General features: G+C 41.3%; 1 protein-coding gene across 9 annotated transcripts in view; it reads right to left on the bottom strand.

The window, feature by feature from the left end:
- RBFOX1 (RNA binding fox-1 homolog 1) overlaps positions 1–24,528 on the bottom strand; it is a 658,912-nt gene that overhangs the window by 289,207 nt on the left and 345,177 nt on the right. For all 9 annotated transcript variants that reach the window (XM_075565294.1, XM_075565297.1, XM_075565302.1 and 6 more), the window contains exon 2: positions 23,557–23,799. In XM_075565294.1, coding sequence (XP_075421409.1) covers positions 23,557–23,799 — 243 coding nt within the window. The remainder of the gene's footprint in view (positions 1–23,556; positions 23,800–24,528) is intronic.

Raw genomic sequence — 24,528 nt, 5'->3', positions numbered from 1 at the left:
TCCCCCAGTGGGGGTGTGGTCCACACCACCTTGAGAAAGGTCCCACTTGGGGACCGAAACGTCGGTTTATGTGTCTTTTTCAATACAAAAACTTGTGACCAAACTTAACAGAGTGCTGTCTCCTGATCTCGTGCTTCAAACGGTATCGTATGGTTTATACATATATGTATATATATATATGAATTCATATATGTATTCATATATATATACATATATAACAAAATGTGTCTGTGTTTATGTTTATGTGTGTTTATATACACAATCCAGAACAGCCTTTTTAAAAGAAAACAAAAATTGCCCAGGGAGAGTACTTTTCTTTTCTAATGCCTTGGCTTAACAACACTATTACTGTGCCAATATATGGACACATCTCTGTATATGTCTGTCTATGTATATGTATATGCATGTGTTATATATATATATAAACATACACATACATACACACATACACAAACACAAATTGGACACAACAACATTTTCTATGAAAACACAAATAACAGATTGCCTTCACTCCTCCCCCACTCCACTGTGACTAATCCAACACACTTGTGGTAGAAATAAGTCTTTTCCCTTCTTGCAACTTATGCTCTGTTTGAATTTGTGCCAAGAGAAAGAGAGAACTATATGCATCACAAATGGAGCAATGTGAAAATGAGGAGAGAGAGGTTGGCAGTGAATGCAGGGGGCAGAGAGGGAGTTGGACAGAGAGAGAGGGACAGTGAGCGCATGGGGCAGAGAGGGACATGGGTAGAGAGAGAGGGAGAGAGGCAGTGAGTGCAGGGGGCAGAGAGGGAGATGGGCAGAGAGAGAGGGAGAGGGTCAGTGAGCACAGGGGGCAGACAGAGAGATGGGCAGAGAGAGAGGAGATGGGCAGTGAGCGCAGGGGGCAGAGAAGGAGATCTGCAGAGAGAGAGGGAGAGGGGCAGTAAGTGCAGGGGGCAGAGAGGGAGATGGTCTGGGAGAGAGAGAGAGGGAGATGGGCAGAAAGAGCTGGAGAATGAAGGAGGGGCAGTGGGTGTGAGAGGGAGAGAAAGAAGGAGGGGCAGTGGGAGGCAGAGAAAGAAGGAGGGGCAGTGGGCGTAGGAGGAGAGATAGATGGAGGCCTGAGGGAAAGAGAGTGTAGGTATAGGAGGGAGAGAGACACAATGGATACAAATCATTCCTGGGTATGGGAACTATTACAGCTCTGGGAGCCTCTGCACTGCCATTTGATATACTCCTTCTGGGACATTATACTTAAGCGATTCAGGGACTTGTTTGTGGTCCTGCTGCCTTTAACAGTTCTACCATTTTGTTCAAAAGCTGGACTACAACTACCAGAAGACCTTGCATAGGTGAAAGGTGATTAGAAGCTAAGAGGGCAGAGGTCGCATCTGCGCTACTGGGTGATTAAGCATGGGGGCCCTGTGCAAGAACACCCTGTCAAATCCTGGCTTTGACCGATTTACTGCATCAAGGGTTTTTATTTCCTGTAATTAATCTACTGCAGGTTTTCCTCTCTGATTATGCCCTAGTTTTGAAGTTGGGAGAAACAGACCCTTATGCATCTTGCATAAAGTCATTCTGTGATACCTTCTCATTTTATATCTGTTATTTTGAAGAAAAGTTTATCTTAACCATTTCTGTCGTGTTCTTTCACCTCCATTTTGCAATACTTTTGAATAGAGATGAACGAATCAGCTGGACAAGTTGCACATTTTGGTGAAATTTGGACATGCGAAAATCACTGACTGTAAATATCTTCCTTGGAGAGTACAGTACCGTGATAGCCATTATTGCAAATGTTCAGCGAATATCGGCAAAAATAGTGACAAATATTACCACATTTATTAAAACGTGACAAATTCTGTAAGTTTTGGCATGAATACATTTGGCATGAATACATTTGGCATGAATACATTTGCTAAAGCTTTGGCAAAACTAAACAGAACAGAATCACACATATTTTGAACAGTGAACTATTTTTAAGCCATTTTACTTTTGAATTTCACAATGTCCAACAAGTATAATATCCTAACATTTTTTCAACTGAAAAATCTAATTTCTCATGAATAATTTGACTTTTAAGGGTGGCCAATGTATCGAAAGAAGAAATGGTTGATATTTATTTTCCCAGAATAGTCCGCTGGTCTCATCTGTACATCGGCTCCATCTTCCAAGTAACGGAGGGACATTATCAGATGAATAAAATCCTCATTTGATTGTATATGTGAGTCTTTCCTATCCCAAGCTGTATAAGGTACAGTAAGTTAATGAAACTTTTTGCTCCACAATTGATGCTTAATGAAGAGTTTTGCATCGCAGCATATTCATTTATGAGTTTTTATCTCATTTGCCTCAGTTGCATCAGCTTGATATTAGTGGGGAGTGATTATAGAAGGAATTAAAGAAGAGTTACGAAAAGTCTCTATTATAATTAGATGTACCGTACAGTATTAAATATCCCCTCTTGGTTCGTCATTCTTTGCATACAAAAACTCAGCCAAATCTGATCTGGAATAAAGTACTCTCAGTAGTGATATGCATCAACTAAGACTCAGTGAAGAAAACATCCTGAAAATATATATTTCTTATGCAACCTCTGCTTTGATATTAACAGCCTTATAACCTAGCTAACTTAATAATAACAACCCCCAACTCCCCCGGAGAGAGAACCAAAACACCACAAGGAACATTTCTTGCAACAGTACACTGCAAACATGCAAGAATATTTCCCAGTGGATACTATCTGTACCCCACACAACAACCAGTTTAATATCCAAGGGACATACTGTGCATTACACATGCCAGTTCTCTACTATAATCTACTACATTAGTGGCCAACTCCAGTCCTCAAGGGCCACCAACAGATCAGGTTTTAAGGATATCCCTACTTCATCACAGGCGGCTCAATCAAAAAGATGGACTCACTGATTGAGACACCTGTTGGTTGCCCTTGAGGACTGGATTTAGTCCCTCTGGTTTACTACCTTCAAAGCACAGACTCTCCAAATACAGGATACATGGATGAAGCCAAACAGAGATGGCACAAAATTATGAATGCACATCGATTCACTACCAAACACAAACCGCAATACAAACCACATTTCTCACCACCAGGTCACTCCATCTCTGACTTTTTTGTACTGATCCTGGAGATAAAATGTAGACACACACTAAAAAGAACTAAGGAGTGGAAATTCTTATCTCTTTGATTTCCAAAATAATAGTTTGAACAGAGTTTTATGGCATATTACAATATGTAACTCACATTCTGATTACGTATGTGTGTGCACATTGGAACAGTTATCTGTACTTGTACATTATTTACAGATTTAGCCATTGTTATTGCACCCCTTGGTCCACACCAACGGTGCAATAGTGCTAAAGCCCCAACCCTTTTTTTGCCCCCATTTATTGCACATACAATGGCAGCTGCTTTTGCTGGCACGTTGTGTGTGTCTTGCTGTAACATGCCAGTTGAAGCAATAAAGGTGTCTACATCTACACATGTATTAATATTTGAGTATATATGTGTCTAATAGGTAGACCTTTCTTACTGTTATTTGTCTTTCTTTGAGTCTTTCCATGACAGTACACACAATGGGGTTTATGCCCCTCCGTCCTGCATGTAGGACCACCTATGCCACAGAGTTTTCAAAGGCTCCTCCCACCTCAGATCCCCAGTCATACGTTTAGCCAAGCTGCTGAGACTTTCCTCAAACTCTGTTACATCATCAACCATAAATAGAGCCCTCAAACAGAAAAATAAACAACTCTTCGGGATGGGAAAAAATGTGTAGTCTCATGGAAGAACTTAAAGAAAGATAAATAATGGTTTATGTATACATTTGTTTATAATCCCCATTACAGTTCACACAATGGGGATATACCAAATCAGAACCCTTAAAGGGTGGGAAGAGTCTGGAATGATGGCTTCTAAAACCTTTCTTCTAAAAGTAGCCTCCTCAGAGACTGGTACATCTAACTTATAATGCCTAATACATTTATTCTGTGAAGGCCATGTACAGTAGCCACTTTACATATGTATTTGGATGAGGTAAGGGCCTCATTGGCCCATGAAGTTGGTATGGTCCTAGTAGAATGGGCATGAAGTACTAAAGGACAGCCCAGGTGTTAACCTTATAAGCCTGCTGAATACATAGCTTAATCCATCTAGTGATGGAATAAATAGAAGCAGGACAGTTTTTCCTGTTACCAGAAAAAAACCCACAAACAACCAGTCTGAACTCCTATAAGGTTGTGATTTAACAACATATGAGATCAGGCTCTGACCACGTCTAAGCAATGCAAGTGTTCCTCGTTTTTTACCCTTAGGGTTTGTACAAAATGAATGTCCTGTTTCTGAGACTAATTTAGGGTGGAACTGAGGTACAGGCTGCATCATTATTTTAACTTGGTGAACCCTAAAGTAAGATGCTTTACAGGATAAGGCCTGTAATTCTCCAATTCCTCTGGCTGAAGTAATTGCTGTAAAGAATACTGCTTTAAGAGTAAGCCATTTATCGGTAAGTTGAAATAAAGGTTCAAAAGGAGTGGAAGATAATGCTTCCAAGACATAGTTTAAGTACCAAGCAGGTACTAGTGAATGAACCAAAGGTCTAAGCTTGTTTACTGCTTTAAGACAATGAGAAACACCCCTGTCATTAACTAATGAATTATTGAAAAACACTTCTAAGGCTGTAACGTGACCTTTAAGGTAATTAAGGCTAACACCCTTGTCCTAGTCACACTGCAGAAATTCCAATAAATGAGGAGATTTCATTTCTGCTGGATTCAAATCTTGTGGAACACACCAATTGGAGTAAACGTTCCATACCCTGTGGTATATTTTGGACGTAGATTGATTTCTATTGCAGAGCATAGTCTGGAATGCCTTGTCCAACAATCCTTTGTTCTTTAAATACTGCCTCTCAATCATCATGCATCAAGGCAAGAAATGCAGATCTGGATGACTTATTGGGCCCTGTTTGAAGAGTTCCAGTAGGAAGTAGCATCCCTGGAGTGTCTATGGAAATCTTTAGAAGATCCACAAACATGTCCTATTTTTGCCAGAATTGGGCTTTTATGATAGCCTCTACCTTTTCCTAATTTTTTCCATGAATGGATAATGCCCCTGTGAAGGTAGCTGCTTGCACGAGACTTCAACAGAGGTCTTGGAGTTTTGTATTCTCTTTTGTTGCAATGAAATCTATCTACCCCAATTGGAGTTCACTTGGTTGAGCACCTCTGACTTCAAGGTGGATTATGTAATGACTTAAGAAATCTGCAGAGGTATTTAATTTAATTTCCCTGATATATGTAGTGCCTGTATTTGGGGAACACATTTTTCTGCCCAAAACAGAATCTTTGGAGCCCCTTTTAGCGCATGTGAACTTTTCATGGCTCACAGGTAAGCCACTGCTCTGGCATTGTCTGAAATTACTCAGAGAGCTGCTTTTCAAAGAAGAGGGAAGAAGTGGATTATTGCTCTGAAGATTTCTCTGATCTCCAAGATGTTTATCGGGAGCGAGCTTTCTTTTGTAGACCATTTTCCTTGAGAAAAGGTGTTTCCCAGCAGGGTCTCGCAACCACTTAAGCTGGCATCGATAAATAACGTATGTGACATTCAGAAGGCTTTCCCACCATCTTAAACTCTCTCAAGTGAGGAAAGATCGAGTGATCTGCTGGGCATAATTGTGTGGCTCTTTATCCCAATAACTTAGAAAGTTGGGTTTGAAGTGTCCTGATATGGAATTTTGCCTACAGCATTGCTTCTATGGCTGAAGTAAAGAGACCCAGTACCCTTGCACACTGGCCTTCTAAAATAGGATGGCTTTGACTCAGCTTCTTTGCTGCTCTAGAAATCTTGAAGGCTTTTTCTGGAGATAAGAAAACTTTACCCATGCTGGAATTACCACTGCATTCCCAGAAACCATAGGTTCAGAGAAGGGGACAGTGAGCTCTTTTCCATACTTATAAGCCTTCCAAAAAGCTGTTGCTCTCACAGAACTATCTCTACATTACATCTGGAGATGAATGAGCTCTGATTAGAATGTTGTCTAAATAAAGAAGAATGAAGGTGTCCATTTTCCTGCGATGGGCTATGATGACAGCTTGGTGAATGTCCTCGGAGCTGTAGCTAGTCCGAAGGGGAGTGCGACAAACTGGTAATGAGATTTCATTACACAAAATCTTAAATATTTCTTATGGATACTCATAGGGATATGTAGATATGTGCAACTTAGATCTACTGATGCTAGGACATCCCTGGGTTTAAGAGAATTGAATATGGACCTCAGAGATTCCATCTTGAAGGGACTGACCCTTAAGACCTGGTTGACGAATTTCAAATCTAGAATGGGACAAAACCCTTCAGAGGCCTTGGGGACCAAAAAAAGATTGGAACACATATCTTCCTCTCTCGGTCCCTTGTACGTTAAATAATAATAATATAATAATAATCATAATAATAATAATAATAATAATAGAAGATGTTAGCATAAAGCAGCAATCCACCCCTCTATATTTTCAGTATTGAAATCGGGGGTTCTGCAGAGCTGAACTGTGCTGTCTGGGTTTTTAAAGGGGATTTAAATAGCCGTCCAATAGGAAGCTGCAACCTACGATGTTGCAGCGTGCTTTTGACCCAAGATTTGACAGCTATTTTGTTTCTTTTGGAGTGAGATTTAGACCCAGTAACTTTATTTGTAAGTATCTTCTGTGCCGTGAGTTCCTTGAGCTGAAAATAGCACCGTTCCGCTCCACACAATCCCCCAGCTCCATCCTGAAAAAAGAAATTAAGTAAGGGGGAATGCTGCTTTAAGCTATATAGCGATAATACAGAAATTCATCCATTTAAAAATCAAGCAAAAATGCTTATCGACTTGCCTGTGGACTCTGACTAAGTCACAGTTTCTTTTGTGCCTGAAAACTGCTGCATTTTGCCTGCTTTACGACCTTGGTCGAACCTTTTGCATATCTCTAGTCAGCATTCCAGATTGCGTAGAAAATCTCTATCTATTAAAAATCAAAATCCTTTTCCAACATCCATACAACATAAATATTACATTAGTATGTTTTCAATCATAAGCCGTGATGAAATGGTGATTTCTATACAGAGTAATTGCCATTCAATCGAGGACGTGTTGATTGTCACAATATACATAAGGGGAGAAATATGGATGAATCCTGTTTGGCAGATTTATGACATTTCCTTTAACGTTCCAAATGAATGAAAATTGAGATTCTACTCTAATGTGTGTGACAGAAGGTGTATATCTTCCATACAAAAGATCTAGAATTGTCACTCTACATTTTAAGTGCCAAAGTTGTTCAGAATGTGCAATTGAAGATGCAGTTTATGATTGCATTTAAAGTTTAATATATATATATATATATCTATATAGATATATAAATATATTGGAAAAAAAGGAAGAGAGAGCGCACGCCCCATAGCGTAATACAGTACATTTATTTGGGAAAGGGACAAGGGGAGGGGGGTTAGAAAATCCCCTCACAAGGGTAGGTTAAAATCAAGCAGTGTGTGATACAAGTCACCGCCAACTCTGGTCACTCAGCATCCGGACCCTGCAGTCCAACTCTCACTTGAAACTGCTGGTGATTTTTAGGAATTTTATATAAGAATATTTTATTTTATTCATATTTTTTTTTCCACACATATTCAACACGTCAATTTGGCGCTGCTTCTTACCCCCCCTTTTTGTTTCATGTGTGCGTGTGCGTGTGTGTGTGTGTGTGTGTGTGTGTGTGTGTGTGTGTGTGTGTGTGTGTGTGTGTGTGTGTGTGTGTGTGTGTGTATATATCATATAGTAAGGAACAATAGGCGCTCCGTCTGGGAAATCAATAAGGTGGGTGCAAATCCTGTATAGTACAAATAGGCAATACGATACCGTGTAGAGACGAATATCAGAGGCAGCACTCCAAAAGGTTGTCAAAAGAATAAATTGTATTAACAAGACATCATTATGATGATTTCCTGTTAATACAATATATTCTTTTGACAACCTTTTGGAGTGCTGCCTCTGATATTCGTCTCTACATGGTATTGTATTGCCTATATATATATATAATAATATATATTAATATTATATCATATTATATATAAATATATATATATTCAGCAGGGCCCCGGGTATACGACGGGTTCTGTTCCAGGGCCCTGCCGTATAGTAAAACTCGCCGGAAAGCGGATCCGGCGATTTTCAGTTCTCTGCATGCACAGAAAGGCGTTTTTCGCCGTTCTGCGTTTGTGCGGCCTGTGGTCTGCATGCGCGACTGCAGTTTAAAGATGGTGGCCCCCTTCTCGGCACCGCCGGATATGCGGAACGCTGGATAACGAAGCGCCGAGAAGCGGGCCTTCCTGTATATTAAGAGACAGTATAAGGATGTGTGTTTGAGAGAGAGAGAGAGAGAGAGAGAGAGAGAGAGAGAGAGAGAGAGACTAGTAAAACTAAGCAATTCCCACACTAGTTGAATACACTAAATTAAGCACCATGTAAAATCTGTCTACGTATGGTCAATGAATAATAGATTTATAAGGAAAACTGCAACATATGGATGAACACATTTCCAGCCAAGGGCCAGACACTGATATTTAGAAAAAATTGTCAACAAATCTTGCAGTTTAGTACAACTTATTTTGGTTAATCTAGAGTGTATGTGAGCACAAACAGAACCTCTGTGTTCGCTGTGGCCCAGAAAATAAAACGGAAGAATCAAGAAAGAAAAAAAAGACAGATATAAACCATATAAGGATAAGAATGTTTTTTTACAGTAGGGGCTGTGAAAATGTTGAATTGACTATCTTTGAACACTGACATGGCAGGTACAATACAGTATATTTAGGAAAACGTTTGACATCTTTGTATTGAATTAAATCGAAACAGCCATGTTAGTCCAGTTGCGAATAAATGAGAACTTCAGTATTAGGCAATACCTTTTTTATTTAGACTAACAACTTATATTATAAGACAAGCTTTCGAGCGCTCTACTCTCTTCCTCTGGTCAGCAATACTGATTTACAAAATATGCCATGAGTCTAACACAGATGTAGAATCCACGATAACAATCTAAGGCACATGAGGTAGAGAAGTAATGGTAGAACGAATACTGTAGTAAATAAACAGATAAAAAGACAGGGCAATAACTGGATGAAAGTGATAGTGAGAAATAGGTCCAAGCATCCATCAGCAGTGACATATTTTTAGAAAGGAGAGGTATACAAGGATATCTTGAAAACGACTTATTTTTTTAAAGATTTCATATTTGAAGTAGCCCTTGAAAACATTCATCTTTTAAAGATACAAGCTGCTGAGACCTGAAATAGCAATTTTAAAATTCATGGATTTTATGTTGTATTATATTATTTATTATATGTTATCATAATATTTAGTATATTGTATTCAATATTTATTTGTATTTAGCGTGCACTCATTGTTTTTTGTACCGGGATATGCTGAACAAGTTAAACTATTGGCAGAGCATTGATCCAGGACGCGATCTGCTTCACTTACTGGAGTCAGGAAGGACTTTGTTCCGAGATAATTGGAAAATGTAGAACTGGGGTTTTTGTTTTCCTTCCTCTGGATCAAATTAAATACAATTACGGTATGAGTATGATACCCAAGTTACAATGTAGCAGTGGTTGAGCTCAATGGATATACTGAATGTCTTTATTTTAACATCAACCAAGAATTTTACACTCAGAAATGATGGCTCGGAATTAGGACTGGGCTAAAAGTTTGTAGTTTTGGAATGATTGAAGTTGGGTTTATTTTGTCACTTGTTAAATATTGATTCAGTTTATGAAAATAAAAGGGATACAATTAGGATTGGGTTCAAAATATATATTTTTGGTGCAGTATAGGAGGTTAGTAGGCACACCCTAAGACAAAGAACATTCTATCATGGCTGATGACAGGGTGAGGGCTAAGCGAGTACTGCTGTACTACAGTGGGTTTAAGGGCCGCCCCACTGCTAGTCATATCAATTATCTGTAGTGGGCCCTCCACAGAGGATAATTCCTACATCTCTGCTCCCCGGGTCCCCCTCCCACCCTTTATACAATCAATACGCTGGGCATCATGGAGAGCTGAGGAGAGCTGAGCTGGTCTGGAGCATGTAGGAGAGCCAGAAAAAGTTAGAGATTAGGGCTAAATCTGGAAGAGAAAGACAAATACAGTATGAAAGGGGAAGAAGCACAAAAGGAGGGGTGAAAAATAAATAGAAACTGAAGGAGAAAATAAGAGATATACATGATGAAAAAGCTTGCAACGTGATGTGGTAAAAAAAAGAGAAAAATACATCAAAAATACAATAAGATGCTGGGGAGAAAAGAATCATGAGGGTTAAAGCGAGAATGACATGAAGAGGAAAATAAGTTACAAATTCAGGAGAAGCGAAAGAAAGCCACTGTTAGATTAATAGAGCGCGGTATTAATGCCAATCCTTTAAAAAAAAAATAGGTTTGAAGCAGGGGGTCTCTGGAGCTGAACCGCTTTCTTCCTGAGATACTAACCTCTGTAGGTGCTGTGAGTAGGAACCCCGGCTTGGTTTACAATATGGGGTTTACAAGTCTTGTGTCCTGCAGACCAATAGGAAGCCGCATCATCATCCCTTGTGTCTTTCTATTGGCCCACATGACACGGGAGCTTTAAACTTCGCAGAGATACCGACAGCACCTACAGAGGTTAAGTATCTCTGGGAAGCAGGGGGTCCCTAGAGCTGAATCAATGCAGTTCAGCTCTGTGGAGACCCCCTGCTTCACATCTATTAAAAATAATAATAATTATGTCACCAGGAATGCAGCTTTACAGAAAAACTGGCATGAATGGAGAAGGGAAAGAGGCTGAGGTGTCAAATAATATACAGAAAATGTATGAGAAAAGAGATGAGGGGTGGATAACACAGCGGGAGGGGGAAGAAGAAAAAAAGGAATGTTTAAAAGAATGAATTGGAAAATTAAAGTGAAAACATGGTGGGAGGAAGGGAAAATATGGGAGAAAAATGATAGATAAGTGGTAAAAGAAAGTGAAACACACAAAGGGAGAGAAGAAAAAACACATGGGTAGAAGGAAAAGATTATAAGAAATGAGGGGGAAAGAGAAATATATGAGAGGAAGGGACAATAGAAAGACATAAGAGTGAGGAGAGAAAAAGACATGAGGTGGAGAAAGGAGAGAGACACTAGGATAAAAAAATAAGAAAGACATGAGGGCGGAAATCAGTGCAATGTGGACCGATATATAATCATGTCACAATATTTGTGGGGGCCTCATTCTTCAAATGTCCCCCGACCCCAAAAAATATGTGGCCACCCCTTCATCCTATATACGTTTTTTGTCTAGATTTATCTGAATTGTCTTGCCATTTTTGGTGAACATAGGTTTAGTAATTTGTGAAGAGGAAAAGGGTAAGGTACAGTACATGTGTAGCCAATGTTATTGCAGCCTGTGTTGTACTACTGCGGGTCATATACAATGCAATAGCGGAAGAAGCGGCCATTGTTTTGAATCAGCAGGGGGCAGGGTTATTGTGCTATTTAACTGGCGTCGCTACATCAGGTTTTTAAGACGCTGTCACCCTGTGACCTTTCTCTCTCATCCCTTTAATGCCTCATCAAAAGGTTCCTGCCCACCCACCCTTTAAGTGTTCCAGGCTTATGGGGTAATGTTATATTTTCTGTTTATTGTTATGATTGCATTTTGAAATTTTATATATTATTATAATAATAATAATAAAAAAAAAGAGATAAGAGGGTGTGGTAAAGGTGTGGTGGAGTTATTACATTTGTCACGACTGGAGGGGTGCAGACTGGTCATTTTTGTCAGGTGATTAATGTTGATAAATGGGAACGGTCCAAAGGATGCGCTCCTGGGTCAGGGCCAAATGCAGAAGACCTAGAGGCGTGCTCCTTAGTGAGAGCCCAGGTGTAACGAACCAAGTGTACTGGGTCATGTAGCAGTGGTGAACATAATAATTTTCAACATTTCTAGAGCTGGAAGGAGATTATGGGGATCCAAGGCAGGGACCAATATCTAAACAGTTTAAAATGTTGGGGGCTGAAAATTGCTATGAAGCATAGAGAGTGAAGGAACTAGAGAGGGAGAGACCGATCAACAAATGGCCCAATTGTCTGATAAGAATGAACAGATATTAGAAGCGTAATTGGTACATTTCTTATTTGATAGAACCATTAAAATGATGCAGTGCATCAAAACAAATGTTTTCTGTGTTGCAAGACAGGTTCCATACGATGCAAAAACTGATAACGATGCTCTTTGTACCTTGAACTCTTTACCTCTCACTCTAACAAAAGTTGATAATGCCAGGTTAGCATTGCCATAATGAACACCAATGAAATGAAAACATGATTACAAAAGCACAAGAAATGTGTAACAAACACTTAATTCAAGTGATATAATGTGTCTCCCTAAATTGAGAAAATGATTGGGAAAGCAAAGTTATGGTTATTGTTTTGCACTTACACAGTAAATGCCATCTTTTGATTTGCCATTTCCTTAGACAACATGCCAGAAATTATTGTCATTATTATTCACATTGCTCATCAGACATTCAAAACAAAATCAAAGGTTCACCATGATAAGAATAAGGGGCCTATTCTATAAACCTTCATAAAAAATATTGCTGGGCCGGTTACGTTGCTTGTTTTTTTATTGTTGCTATCATGGTATGCAGAAAGCCTCGAATACCTGCGATAGCAAAATGCCCAAAACTGGCGAGTAGCCAACAACGTGATGATCTCCTCATTCAAAAGGGCTTACCCTGCGATCTGGCCCAGCTGCATTGAGAGCGGCACAGAGAGAGCCGCCTCTCCCTGCGCATATCTTGCCAGTGATCGCAGGGTTTTATAGAAAATATTAATACTAGTGTACGTGAGCAGGGGCCTCCGGAGACACTAGCGTTGATTTCAAGTCCGGGACCACCTGCTTCCCGAGATACAGGCCCCGTTATTGGGTGCCACTATCTCCTAAGCATTTAAATGTCTCGTGTCACATGACCATGGGAATAAAATGCATAGGAGATACCGGCACCCCATAACGGGGCCTGTATCTCGGGAAGCAGGGGTCCCCGGACCTCAAATCAATGCGGTTCTGCTATGGAGACCCCCTGCTCACATACACTAGTCTAATTTTTTTTATTGAAACAGCTTAATTACCTTAACGGCTAGCCGCTAAGACAATGAAGGGGTAAAATACCAGTGCCCGGTTTATTGTGGGTATCGGGGGATGGTGAAGGGGGGGGGGTTGCTGGTGGAGTTAACCATTCTTTACCTTAGGGGTTAATACCGCTAAGGTAATAAAAGGGTTAACCCCTCCCATTGAATAGGTGTTTATTTAATAATATTCTTATGTTTTGGAATAACATAATTTTAATTATTTTGCTGTTTTGGTGATAGAATTTTTTTATTCATGTGTACTATTAGGCTTTTTACTTATTTTATTTTTGGGGTGTTTAGGTGCCTGTGTATATCTTTTATTATTGTGTACCTCTGGCATTAATGATTTTTATTAGTGTGACCATTGAGTGCTATAGTGGCTTATCATGCCATATTATATGGGCATGATGAACCACTGTGCCAATCAATGGGTAGAGGGTGGGTATAGTGGGGCTGGGGTGGGTATTTAGGCCTCCATGGTGGGTAGCAGGGGAGGGTGGGTTAACCCCTTAATTACTATAGCGGTTATTAATCGCTAAAGTGATTAAGGGGTTAGGGGCCATTAGATTGTATTTTTTCATGTACTCTTGCTGGCCACGGAGGACATGGACCTGCAGAATGCTGATGAGGATGCCCTTCATGATGGCAGGGGTAAGTAGAAAGTTGTATTTACTTTATTTATGCTGGCTAATGTTTAATTTTGAATGGGCAAATGAGCTATTATCCATATCTGGATAATAGTTATTTTGCCCATTGCTGTACTGTATGTGTTGGGGGGGGGGGGTGGGGTTGTTGGGGGTAGAGGAGGTGGTTAGTTGGGTTATTGTTTGTTTTTGTTTATTGTGGGTAGAGGGATTGGGTGAAGGGGTTAGTAGCCCCAAGGATGGATGTTTAGGCCAACCGCTTAGCTGTTAAGGTAATGAAGTTGCCTGTCAATGCATTTTTATTGCATGGGATTCATGCCAGGTTCTTCTAGAGCTGATATTAATGGGTATCAGCTACAGAGACTCCTGGCATCAATCCGATGCAGGAAAAAAGCATTTTTTTCTATGTCCTTTCTTGCCGCCTTCTCAGCAGATTCCCCCCAGCCTCACAATAACTTTTCCTGGCGTGAGGATTTTGGGAGGAAACTCACCATTCTAGAGCCGCTATAAGCCTTGATAAACTAATTGAGGCTACTACAATTGCACAAGTTTCAAAACCTGCCGATAAGTGGCTTATCGCCACACACCCGATGATGTGTTTTGGATGGCAGAAAAAATGTGCAATTCATGCCTTTATCGCCCACTTACTAAATAGCAGTAGACATTTTGGCCAAAAAGGCCTCGATAAGTGGGTTATCGAGGCTTAAAGAATAGGCCCCTACGTGTTTCAGAATAGATTGTTTGCTGCATACTGTACTTTCTCCCTAATAATACAACACTAAATATTTTTTAATACATGGATTAGGCTACACAACAATGAAACACACAAGATCAGATCCACGGAGCTCTGCTAAATCAGGGCAAATAACGGGATATTACAGAAATCGGCAACTGACATTATTTTCCCTTAGTTTAACAGGCACCTACAAAGCTAAATATAAGTAAAGACAAGTTATCTCATAAGGGGGGGGGATAGCAGTTGTATATGTATCCCCTCAAACATCCCTCCAAACAAATTAGGGAGACATGCCTGTGTGAAAAAGGAACACAACTGAGGTACCTGGCTGGGAGATTTGCTCATGGATATGCAAAGTATATTTAAATGAGTTCCGTCCCACACTTCCTAAGAGAATTTCCATATCAACACCAAAAGGTTATCTGCCACCCAAGAAATGGACTTAAACAACGGTCTCCACATACCTGTAAAACTAAAATCATTATAATGATGGCGACACCAAAAATATTACCAGGAAAAGGGTGAGGTAGGTACTGTAAAACATAGGGAAACGGACAATAATTACTGACAACTTTGCATAGACAAAGAAAATTAGCTTCTTATGGCCAATTCTTACATACATTCATCCATTGGCTCCAGACAATAATCATATTTCTGATGGGTTTGCCACAATAAAGCATGGTTTGTGACAACTTCTGTTTCAAAGAGACATTTAACTAACTTCCTAATTCACAAGTAATATGAAATGCAGATATCAATGGATAATCTCAATGCTGGTATTATGGGCCACATTAACTAAGAAGTGCTGCTCCAGAATACACCTCCCATGCTGGAAGACTTCATACCATTCAAATTAAATAAGCCATAAAGGGTTATATTTACTGAGCCGCGCTAGAAAGTGTCTTGTGGAGTAATACTACTTAGTAGCCATGGCCCGAGAGAGAGAGAGATAGAGAGAGAGAAAGAGAGAGAGAACACACAAAGGACTAAGACAATCCCTAAAAATAGCACTCTAAATAAACCTCAGAATAAACCTCAGAATAAACCATCAAATAAGAAACAAAGACTTGGACCCACAGTCAAAGTAGAAAAATGGAAATGATTACATCCTCTCATGACGCATCGGCAATTACTGTGTTACTTCGGGCACCTGCTTATATGACACCGCCTTCCTCAAACATCTCCGCTATTGGTTGCGGATTAAAGGAGGCAGCGCCGATACTTACCTGCAATGGTATAAAGCCTAGCACACCTTCACTACCCTCTTACCACTCCGGGATGAAGCCCACCACGGGCGAAACGCGTAGAGTGTTCACTATCGGCAGTTACTATTGATTATTTCAGCATGACTTAAACTTTATGGTGCTACTCCTGTGGACTTTCTGAATTATTTATATATATGCTGTAACTCGATTCCTTGGACTGACTTGCATGCACTCATCATTGTCAGCTGAGTATTACTCTCTTTGTTGTTTAAAGTCTTTCCTCCCTTCAGGATTGACACACACACACATACATATATATATATATATATATATATATATATATATATATATATATATATATATATTCTACATCTAAGTCCATAGTCAACGCTATCCTGTCTGCAGGCCATATCCCTAAGACCTGGAAAACTGCCAGAGTTGTCCCAATCTTCAAAAGTGGGGACAAAAACACTGTCTCAAACTACAGGCCAATCTCCCTTCTCCCAATCCTATCCAAAGTCATGGAAAAATGTATCCACTCCCAATTAAGCGATTTCTACACCAAGACAAATTTCCCTAGCCAATTCCAGTCTGGGTTTCGTCCCAAAAACTCCACCGTAACTACCCTGCTAAAAGTTTGCAATGAAATCCAGTGCGGAATGGAACGGGGACAACTCACTGGTGCAGTATTCCTAGATTTTGCAAAGGCTTTTGACACAGTTGATCATGTTATCCTGCTTAACAAACTCCAGAGCTCTGGAATAGGGAAACATGCTTTAAACTGGTTTCAGTCCTACCTATCAGGAAGATCCCAACATGTGTCCATCTCAGGCTCTAACTCCAACCCCCTGGATATCACCTGTGGTGTCCCGCAAGGCTCTGTTCTGGGGCCCCTACTCTTCTCAGTGTTCATTAATGATCTTCCCACAGCTTGTAAGGAAGCCTCAATACACATGTATGCAGATGACACAATCCTGTATGCACACAGCCATAGCCTCTCTGACCTTCAACACATACTTCAGTCTGACTTTTTGAGACTCGAAAACTGGATTTCCCAAAACAAACTGTTTTTAAACACTGACAAGACGGTAACAATGGTATTTGGGACCAAGACTAAATTTGTAAAGCTTCCAGTGACTGAGCTCCTGATTAGAACCAACGCTAAAACCACCCTAACACCTGTCACTAGTTTTAAATACCTGGGCTTATGGTTTGACTCCCACTTAACATTCGGGATGGACATTGATACCCTGACAACCAAGACCTATGCCAAACTAGGGGTACTTTACAGGAACAAATCCTCCCTAAGTCTCCTGGTCAGAAAGCGTATTGCACAGCAGATGCTAATGCCAATTATTGACTATGGAGACATAGTATATGGCTCGGCTCCTCAAACCCACCTTAGCAAACTTGACACCCTCTACAATTCAATTTGTCGTTTTGTTCTCCAATGCAACTACAACACACATCACTGCGAAATGCTCAAAGAACAATATTGGTCATCACTAGAGTCTAGGCGCAAAGTTCACCTTTCCTGTCTCACCCTCAAATACTTTCTGGGCAAGCTACCCAGCTACCTGAACAAGCTCTTCACCCCTACCACATGCAGTACCTATCACCTGAGATCAGACTCCAAAAGACTATTCATGGTCCCAAGACTCAACAAAGTATCCGGACGTTCCTCCTTCTCCTTCCGTGCACCCCAAAACTGGAACAACCTACCAGAGACTCTCATATCCACCACCAGCTTAAGTTCTTTCAAATCTAAGGCTGTCTCACACTTTAATCTGGTCTGTAACTGTTTCATACGCTCATAATATATATTTTCTTTAACTGTGCATGCAATGTCTTGTATATAATGTATACCTTGTTCATTTATGTAACTGTATTTGTAACCATGTATTATTTTGTTTTACTCTGTGCCCAGGACATACTTGAAAACGAGAGGTAACTCTCAATGTATTACTTCCTGGTAAAATATTTTTATAAATAAAAAAAAAAAAACAAGCACTCCTAAATCCTTCTCCATCAAGGATTCCCCCAATATATCTCCATTTAATTTGTAAGTCACCTTTTTATTCTTGTATCCCAAATGCATAACCTTACATTTATCTGTATTAAACCTCATCTGCCATTTACCTGCCCACGTTTCCAGTCTCTCCAAGTCCTTCGGAAGAGAAATTACATCCTGCTCTGATTCTATTACCTTACACAATTTAGTATCATCAGCAAAGATGGAGACTTTGCTCTCGATCCCAACCTCAAGGTCATTAATAAACAAGTTAAAAAGCAGGGGTCTCAGTACCGATCCTTGAGGTACTCCACTCACGACTTTAGCCCAACCTGAAAAAGTTCCATTTATGACAACCCTCTGTTGTCTGTCCTTTAACCAGTTTTCAATCAAGGTGCATATATTATTACTGAGTCCAATTTTCTTTATTTTGTACACCAACCTCTTGTGTGAAACCGTATCAAAAGCCTTTGCAAAATCTAAGTAGACCACATCAACTGCATTACCCTGGTCTTAATTCCTACTTACCTCCTCAAAGAAACAAATAAGGTTAGTTTGGCAAGATCTATCCTTCATAAATCCATGCTGACTATTACTAATAATTTTGTTTTCCATTAGGTATTCCTGAATATTATCCCGCATTAAACCTTCAAGTAGTTTCCCTACTATTGAAGTCAGGCTTACAGGTCTGTAATTCCCCAGGTGTAATCTAGCTCCCTTTTTAAATATAGGCACCACATCTGCTTTACGCCAATCTTTTTGTGTAGGAATAAAACTACTATGCTTTTGAATGGTAAAGCGGCCCCCTCCTGACCAGGCGCGGGGACATCCTGACCAGGGGGCTTGTCTTCGCCTCTCAGACCCACCCCCCACCTCCCCTACCTGGGGAGGGGCTACACGTGGGCCACTCAAAGCCCAGCTGGCGGGAGCATGGCCTGTTTGCTGCCCGACAGCCATTTGCAGAGATCTCAGGTAAAGGGTTATTAAAATTGACGGGGGCTGGTTTGGGAATGGGACTGCAAATTGGTTCGTGCTATTGGCTGATGTGGGTATCGGGCAGCTCGGAAGCAGCAGTCTGGTCCCAGCTGGGAGAACGCACGTTTTTGGTGTGTCGTGGCCAGCGGAAAGATTGTCACTTACTCTGTAACACCAGGGTTGTGTGGCCAAGAGAAATGCTCCCAACAATTTAGGTGAATTAGTTAACTCATCATTAATTATTGCCGCCCCAGCGGAGTTATAATGGCATAAGCATGGTTGCAAATACATAGTTAGAGAGAGCAAAATGGGTTATACGGTATTACGCATGTATTTTATGAGGAAATAACGGTTTTCCAGACACAGAGGGTGATTCCACCGTTGGCTAATTTTACTAGCTTCTTAAAACAGAAAAAATGCGCGGCAGTTTTCCTGTTCACCTGAGTTTTTCCTTACAGAAGGGCGGGGAAAGCCCGGACGGCGGCATCAAAGCATGGTCGCTTGGACAATAAAACCAATGACAAGCTGATAACGGTTACATATTTCTTGTCTATTTCAGCTGGGATTTCTAAGTGGGCAACTGGCCGATTTTCCCCCCTCTTTTGTTTCGTGGCATCCCCGGTGTTCTGCTAAAACACGCGCTCTCGGCTAGTACCATAAGAAGGTCAGTCATCGATCCTGCAAGCATGCATCACATCAAGCTTAATTACACATACCCTTGCAGACATTGCTCTCATCCCAGACTAGTAATGGCACTAGCAATATCTGAGCAATTTAGTCTGTTCCAAACTGAGGCGTTGAATCATGAAGAGGGCTGATTAGAGCGGCATCTAGACTGCTTGTTCACAAACAGACGGGGCCATGGAAGCGGACAAGGTCGGTACATTTCTGCCACTTTGTACGCTAAGCAATTGCCAAGCGATGATGCCAGCCCCCACGATGGGGCTCAGCCATGAAGGGTGCAGCAGTAGGCTGCAGCAGCCGGAAAACAGGGTCCGCAAGCAGGGCGGCAGCATCCGGAGGCAGAGCCATGAGGCAGGGCATCATGTAGGGGTAAATGACGACCGGCCACAGCGGTTGAGGCAGTGTGGTGGCAAATCGGCCACCTACAGCAGTTGCAGGAGGTGGCAGAACAAAACAGGAAGTTGTGGGCAGTGATGGAGAAAATTAGTTGCAGGCAGTGTGATGGCAAGTCAGCGGTGCAGGGCAGCCCGGCCAGGGTCACGGCGCTCGGGGCAGCATGTGCTGCCCCCGGCATGGTTCGATAACATGGAACTGGAATGGAGGAAGACAAGTCTCGGCCCGGACCCCGCCTACGTTGCTTCCACCATCAACGCCAAGGACGGATAACTGTTTTTCATAAGTGTGCGCCAGCGGTGGACCAGGTCAGCTTGCATTGCCTGTTAGACTTATGGGCGTTGGGGACACGCAATGATGAATTTAGTGCAAGCTCTTGTGGCTCTGGGTAAGTGGGAGCTTATGCGGTAGCTTGTCGCGAATACTCAGGTTTTGCAAGCGGGTTGGGGGGGGGGGGAACGTGACATGGTGCCAGGGATAGGAGGCCACCTCAGATTCTGCTCTTTGACACAGGAGGTAATGACATGGCTGTAAGGAATCTGGTGTCTCAGCGCCGTCAGCGCGTCCATTACTCACCTCCCGTCGGTACTCAGGCGTCCAAGCGCCTGCAGCGCAATTCCCACATACCCCCGTTGTCTGCCATTGGCATTCTGGCTCCTCGCCATCAGAGGATTGCACCAACCGAAGAGGTGCCTGTTGAACCGCAGCCTCTGCATGTGTCTCCGGCTCCGCGCTCTATGCACACACGTGCGTCTGTCACTGACCCCATGTGCATACGCGTGTCAGTCACCGAATCCACGCACACACGCACGCCAGCCCCAGACATTATGTGCATGCATTCCCAGCTTACAGAGCACACGCCTAACAGAGCACTTTTAACCACTGCTCCTGCAGTAAGGCGTAGCCCCCAAGCATCACACAGTTCCATGCAAATCAATAACTACACTCAGCTGGGCTGTAACACTCCCTCCTATCAGGGAGGACTCCTTGCAGTCCTCCAGGCCTGCCCCCTTTTCCCATTGGCCTGGCCAGCCTTATTATGCCTGTGCTTCCCATCACTCGTCGCTCGACATAGTTCTGTATGGAAGCATTTGACTAATCTCTCAGTGACTCCTCAGGTATTGACGCGGATTTGACGACTACCCCCTCTGGCTCTCGACTTCGGCTCTACTTGGACTTCTGGCATCCCTGATACACAGCTTATACCTTCGACCTTCCGCAACTTTCCAATCTCTGACCTTGGCAACAGCAATAACTACTCTTCCTCTACTACCGGTACCGGCAAGTATTGTCTTCCTTACTATACCTGGCCTGGCAACACTAACACCACACTCCGGATGTGCTCCCTTTGCTGTGGGTGCGTGTATCCCTACGTCCCACCTCAGCACAGGGGACGGGTCTGGTCTGCGGGCATCACCGGCGTAAGAGTGGCGGCTTTGCGCTCAATTGACATGATCGGTCCAAATAGTGCTGATATTTGCCCGACGGCCAACGGTTCAGGTCGTGTGGTCAGACATAGTTTATAAGTGGGCTTTAAGGGGTGCAAGGGTACTGCGAGCAGTCGACAGAGCATGTAAAAAGGTGAATAGGGCCACAGGCAAGTTTGTAGCGCAATTCTGGGCTGGGAGATCAGACACACAGATGTCGATGCTAGCTCGAGTGGTTTGTTCAGGGAAGACAGGGTTCACATGTCGGAAGTTGGGCTAGACGTTTTCAATAACAGTTTGCAGGAGAGGTTGGAGAGGATCTTTGTGGGTTTTGGTGGTACGGGCCAAGTTTAAGGGTTAAATAGGCCCGTCATTGTTGGCTATTGGGGTGTAGGTGCTTGGTCTTGCCAGACAGGGATCTGGGCTGTTTAAGCCCGGGAGGAGTGCAAGTTGGCAGGGTCATTTAGACATGACTTCCGGAGCCCGCTCCAACAATGGCTGGGTCACAGGGCCCTGGCCGTAAAGGGGACACGGGGTCAGAGGTTCAAGGACCGGCTTACCGGCCCCTCCTGTCAAAGGAGCACTCTGGCAGGGAGTGGCATTTACCCCATTAGTTATTTGTTATAAAATAAATAGCCGCAGCTTTTTATACCTCCAGTTCCGGTCTCTGTCATTATTCGTACGTTACATGTGGGTTCGGGGCAGGGTGAGAGAGGGGAGCTACCTCGCAGCCTCCCTGGTCATGAGCATACTGCAAAATAACCAATAAGCATTCACAATACCATGCAGGCGCGTGTATTTAATAAAGGTAGATCTATGATTCAGATCCTTAGAGAGACTAATTGCAACACATCTATAGTGAACCACTACACTTTACAAATAATAGCATGTTATGTATGACACACTCAGTATTTCCCCTGAAGACATGTGAAACCCATGGATATCTAATTCTCCAAATTCAATTTGAATGCATCACATGCCATGCAAATAACTTGTGTGTGAAGATATACATATGTATATCCACCACGATGAAGATAAATGCTTGCCAATGAAGCATAGCATCCTAAGAATATTTGAAAAAATATTCTTCCTTGAATAGAATGGCAGAATAACCCTTTTAATATACAATAATTTGACATTATGTAAAATACAGCTTTTATAAATACATAAACGGACATATATAACTGACAAAACAACTGAGCCTTGGGCAGGTCTTGTGTCTAGAAATCCAATTGAATATAAAACACTCAGAATCATGCATTCATAAGGAAATGGGAGTGGGGGTTAAGTGTAAACCCTGCACATACATATTGTAGTATTCACTTCAGAGAAGCAACAAAAAAAATGTATAATGAAACATCTACTATTAGAGGTATTTAATATAGTTATCTTCTCATTAGTAAAAAACAATTTAAATTCTGACTATTGAACTTACATTTCGCACAGAGCATAAAAACTTTATAGATAATTTTGAATTATTCCATTATTACGTGATGCACCTCATGAGATGAGTTCAAGGTAAGGTGTAACTAATATATTTTAAATAAAAATGCATATTTGATGAAACAGGAAACCGATGTGCCTGGGAAATAAAGTGATGACTGTTTGACTTTGTTTAACTTCAATACCCAAAAGAGAGTATATAGTGACGGAGATAGTTTTTAATTGCTCTTCCATCTCTCTAACTTACAGTATATTGCAATTTTCTCATTTACCTTTTTTCCTACTCAATACTTTCCACCTACAGAATGGGATTTATGTAACGAGGCAAAAATGGTTCAACTTTATAGTAAAGACAAATTGTACCAGATGTAGGACAGGAAAAATCATACTGCTTTTTAACTAGATAATTTCTCATATATTCACAGAGAATCAACTGCATCTCTTTGCCCCGGAATTGTACCACTTTTGATGTGATACAGACTCTTAAAGAGCAAATTGGAGACAAAGCATGAATAAAGTTTATTTAACACCTCTAAATGAATACAGGCATATATTACTTTCATTGTTACTCGTCATAATTTATAGACTTATCATATTGACTAAAACACTCAGATTTTGGGCTAACAGTAACTCTTACATAACTCATTCAAATCCTTTAAAAATATGTTTAAGTAACTTCCACTTTTGCTCTGATTGAGTTGTATAATTTATCTGCATCTGTCGCCTTCTTTTCATAGCTCATCTTTCTCACACAATGTTAATCTTTATATCACTTATCTGTTTCAGCTGTCAGATATCTGTTGTTAAACATTCCGCAATGGCATTCAGGTAATAAAACAAAATGGATTGTGGACTTACTGTAGCTGTGCCAGAGACAGTTTGTGCATTTGTATCCGTGGCACTCTGTTCAGAGTGTGTCTGCGCCGGAGGGTACATATTTAATGTGTGCTCTGAAACTGTGGTCTGGCCTGTGTAATCTGGAGCTGGATGGGGATGGGGAGTTGTGTATTCTGGCGGAATACCATTCTGGGGCGGGGCAAACTGAGCAGAGGCATAGGTTTGCGCCATTGTGTCAGGAGGTGCTGTAGCTTCCTGATTACCCTGAAAAGAAAGAAAAAGAGCAATAAATAAGTGTCTGGAATAATTGTGTGTTCACATTTAAGATTAGGGGGTAAATTCTATATCATCAGATATGGACCATTTCGGCTTTAAATCCCCATAGATTTCAAATGGGGATTTTAATTGAAACTGTCCCAAATGGCCAATTTTGACTTTTTAGAATTTACCCCTAAATAGGGTGGCATTCAAAATATTCTACGTGGGAATTTTAAGTTACTGCTTCTATCATATATAGAGCCCATCCTTGTCCAGTCAATGAAACCCATGTCAAACTAAAAAAGCATCAACAAATGACTTCCTACTGTACTTTATTTTCTGTAGTTCACAGATCACGCCTTTATGGTTGCAACCTGACTTTCATTCCTATCACCATGATAGTACATGAGGACATGGGGATGGTTAGTGTAAAAGTCCAGACTAGATTACCCTGTCCATTAAACCATCACTTGTTTAAAATGAAAAACCTCAATTAGTTTAGGGTAGGTTTAAATCTTTGAATCACATTTCAAAACCTTGTCTGAATGACCCTCTATGGATGTTCATATGCCAGGTGGGATATGAATATCTAGAGATTCATTACTGCAGTAATAGGTAGTCTATTACTGCAGGACTAGATGGCCTTTACTGCTGCAGTATAAAGTTATATCCCAAAAACACAGATTATCCTTTGGTAAAAAAAAAAGTTGCATTGAATGCAACTGAATAACCTAA

This window comes from Ascaphus truei, chromosome 11 (assembly GCF_040206685.1).
Source record: "Ascaphus truei isolate aAscTru1 chromosome 11, aAscTru1.hap1, whole genome shotgun sequence".
Taxonomy (NCBI): domain Eukaryota; kingdom Metazoa; phylum Chordata; class Amphibia; order Anura; family Ascaphidae; genus Ascaphus; species Ascaphus truei.
The sequence above is the reverse complement of the archived record's forward strand: the minus strand, read 5'-3'. Positions and strand labels throughout refer to the sequence as shown.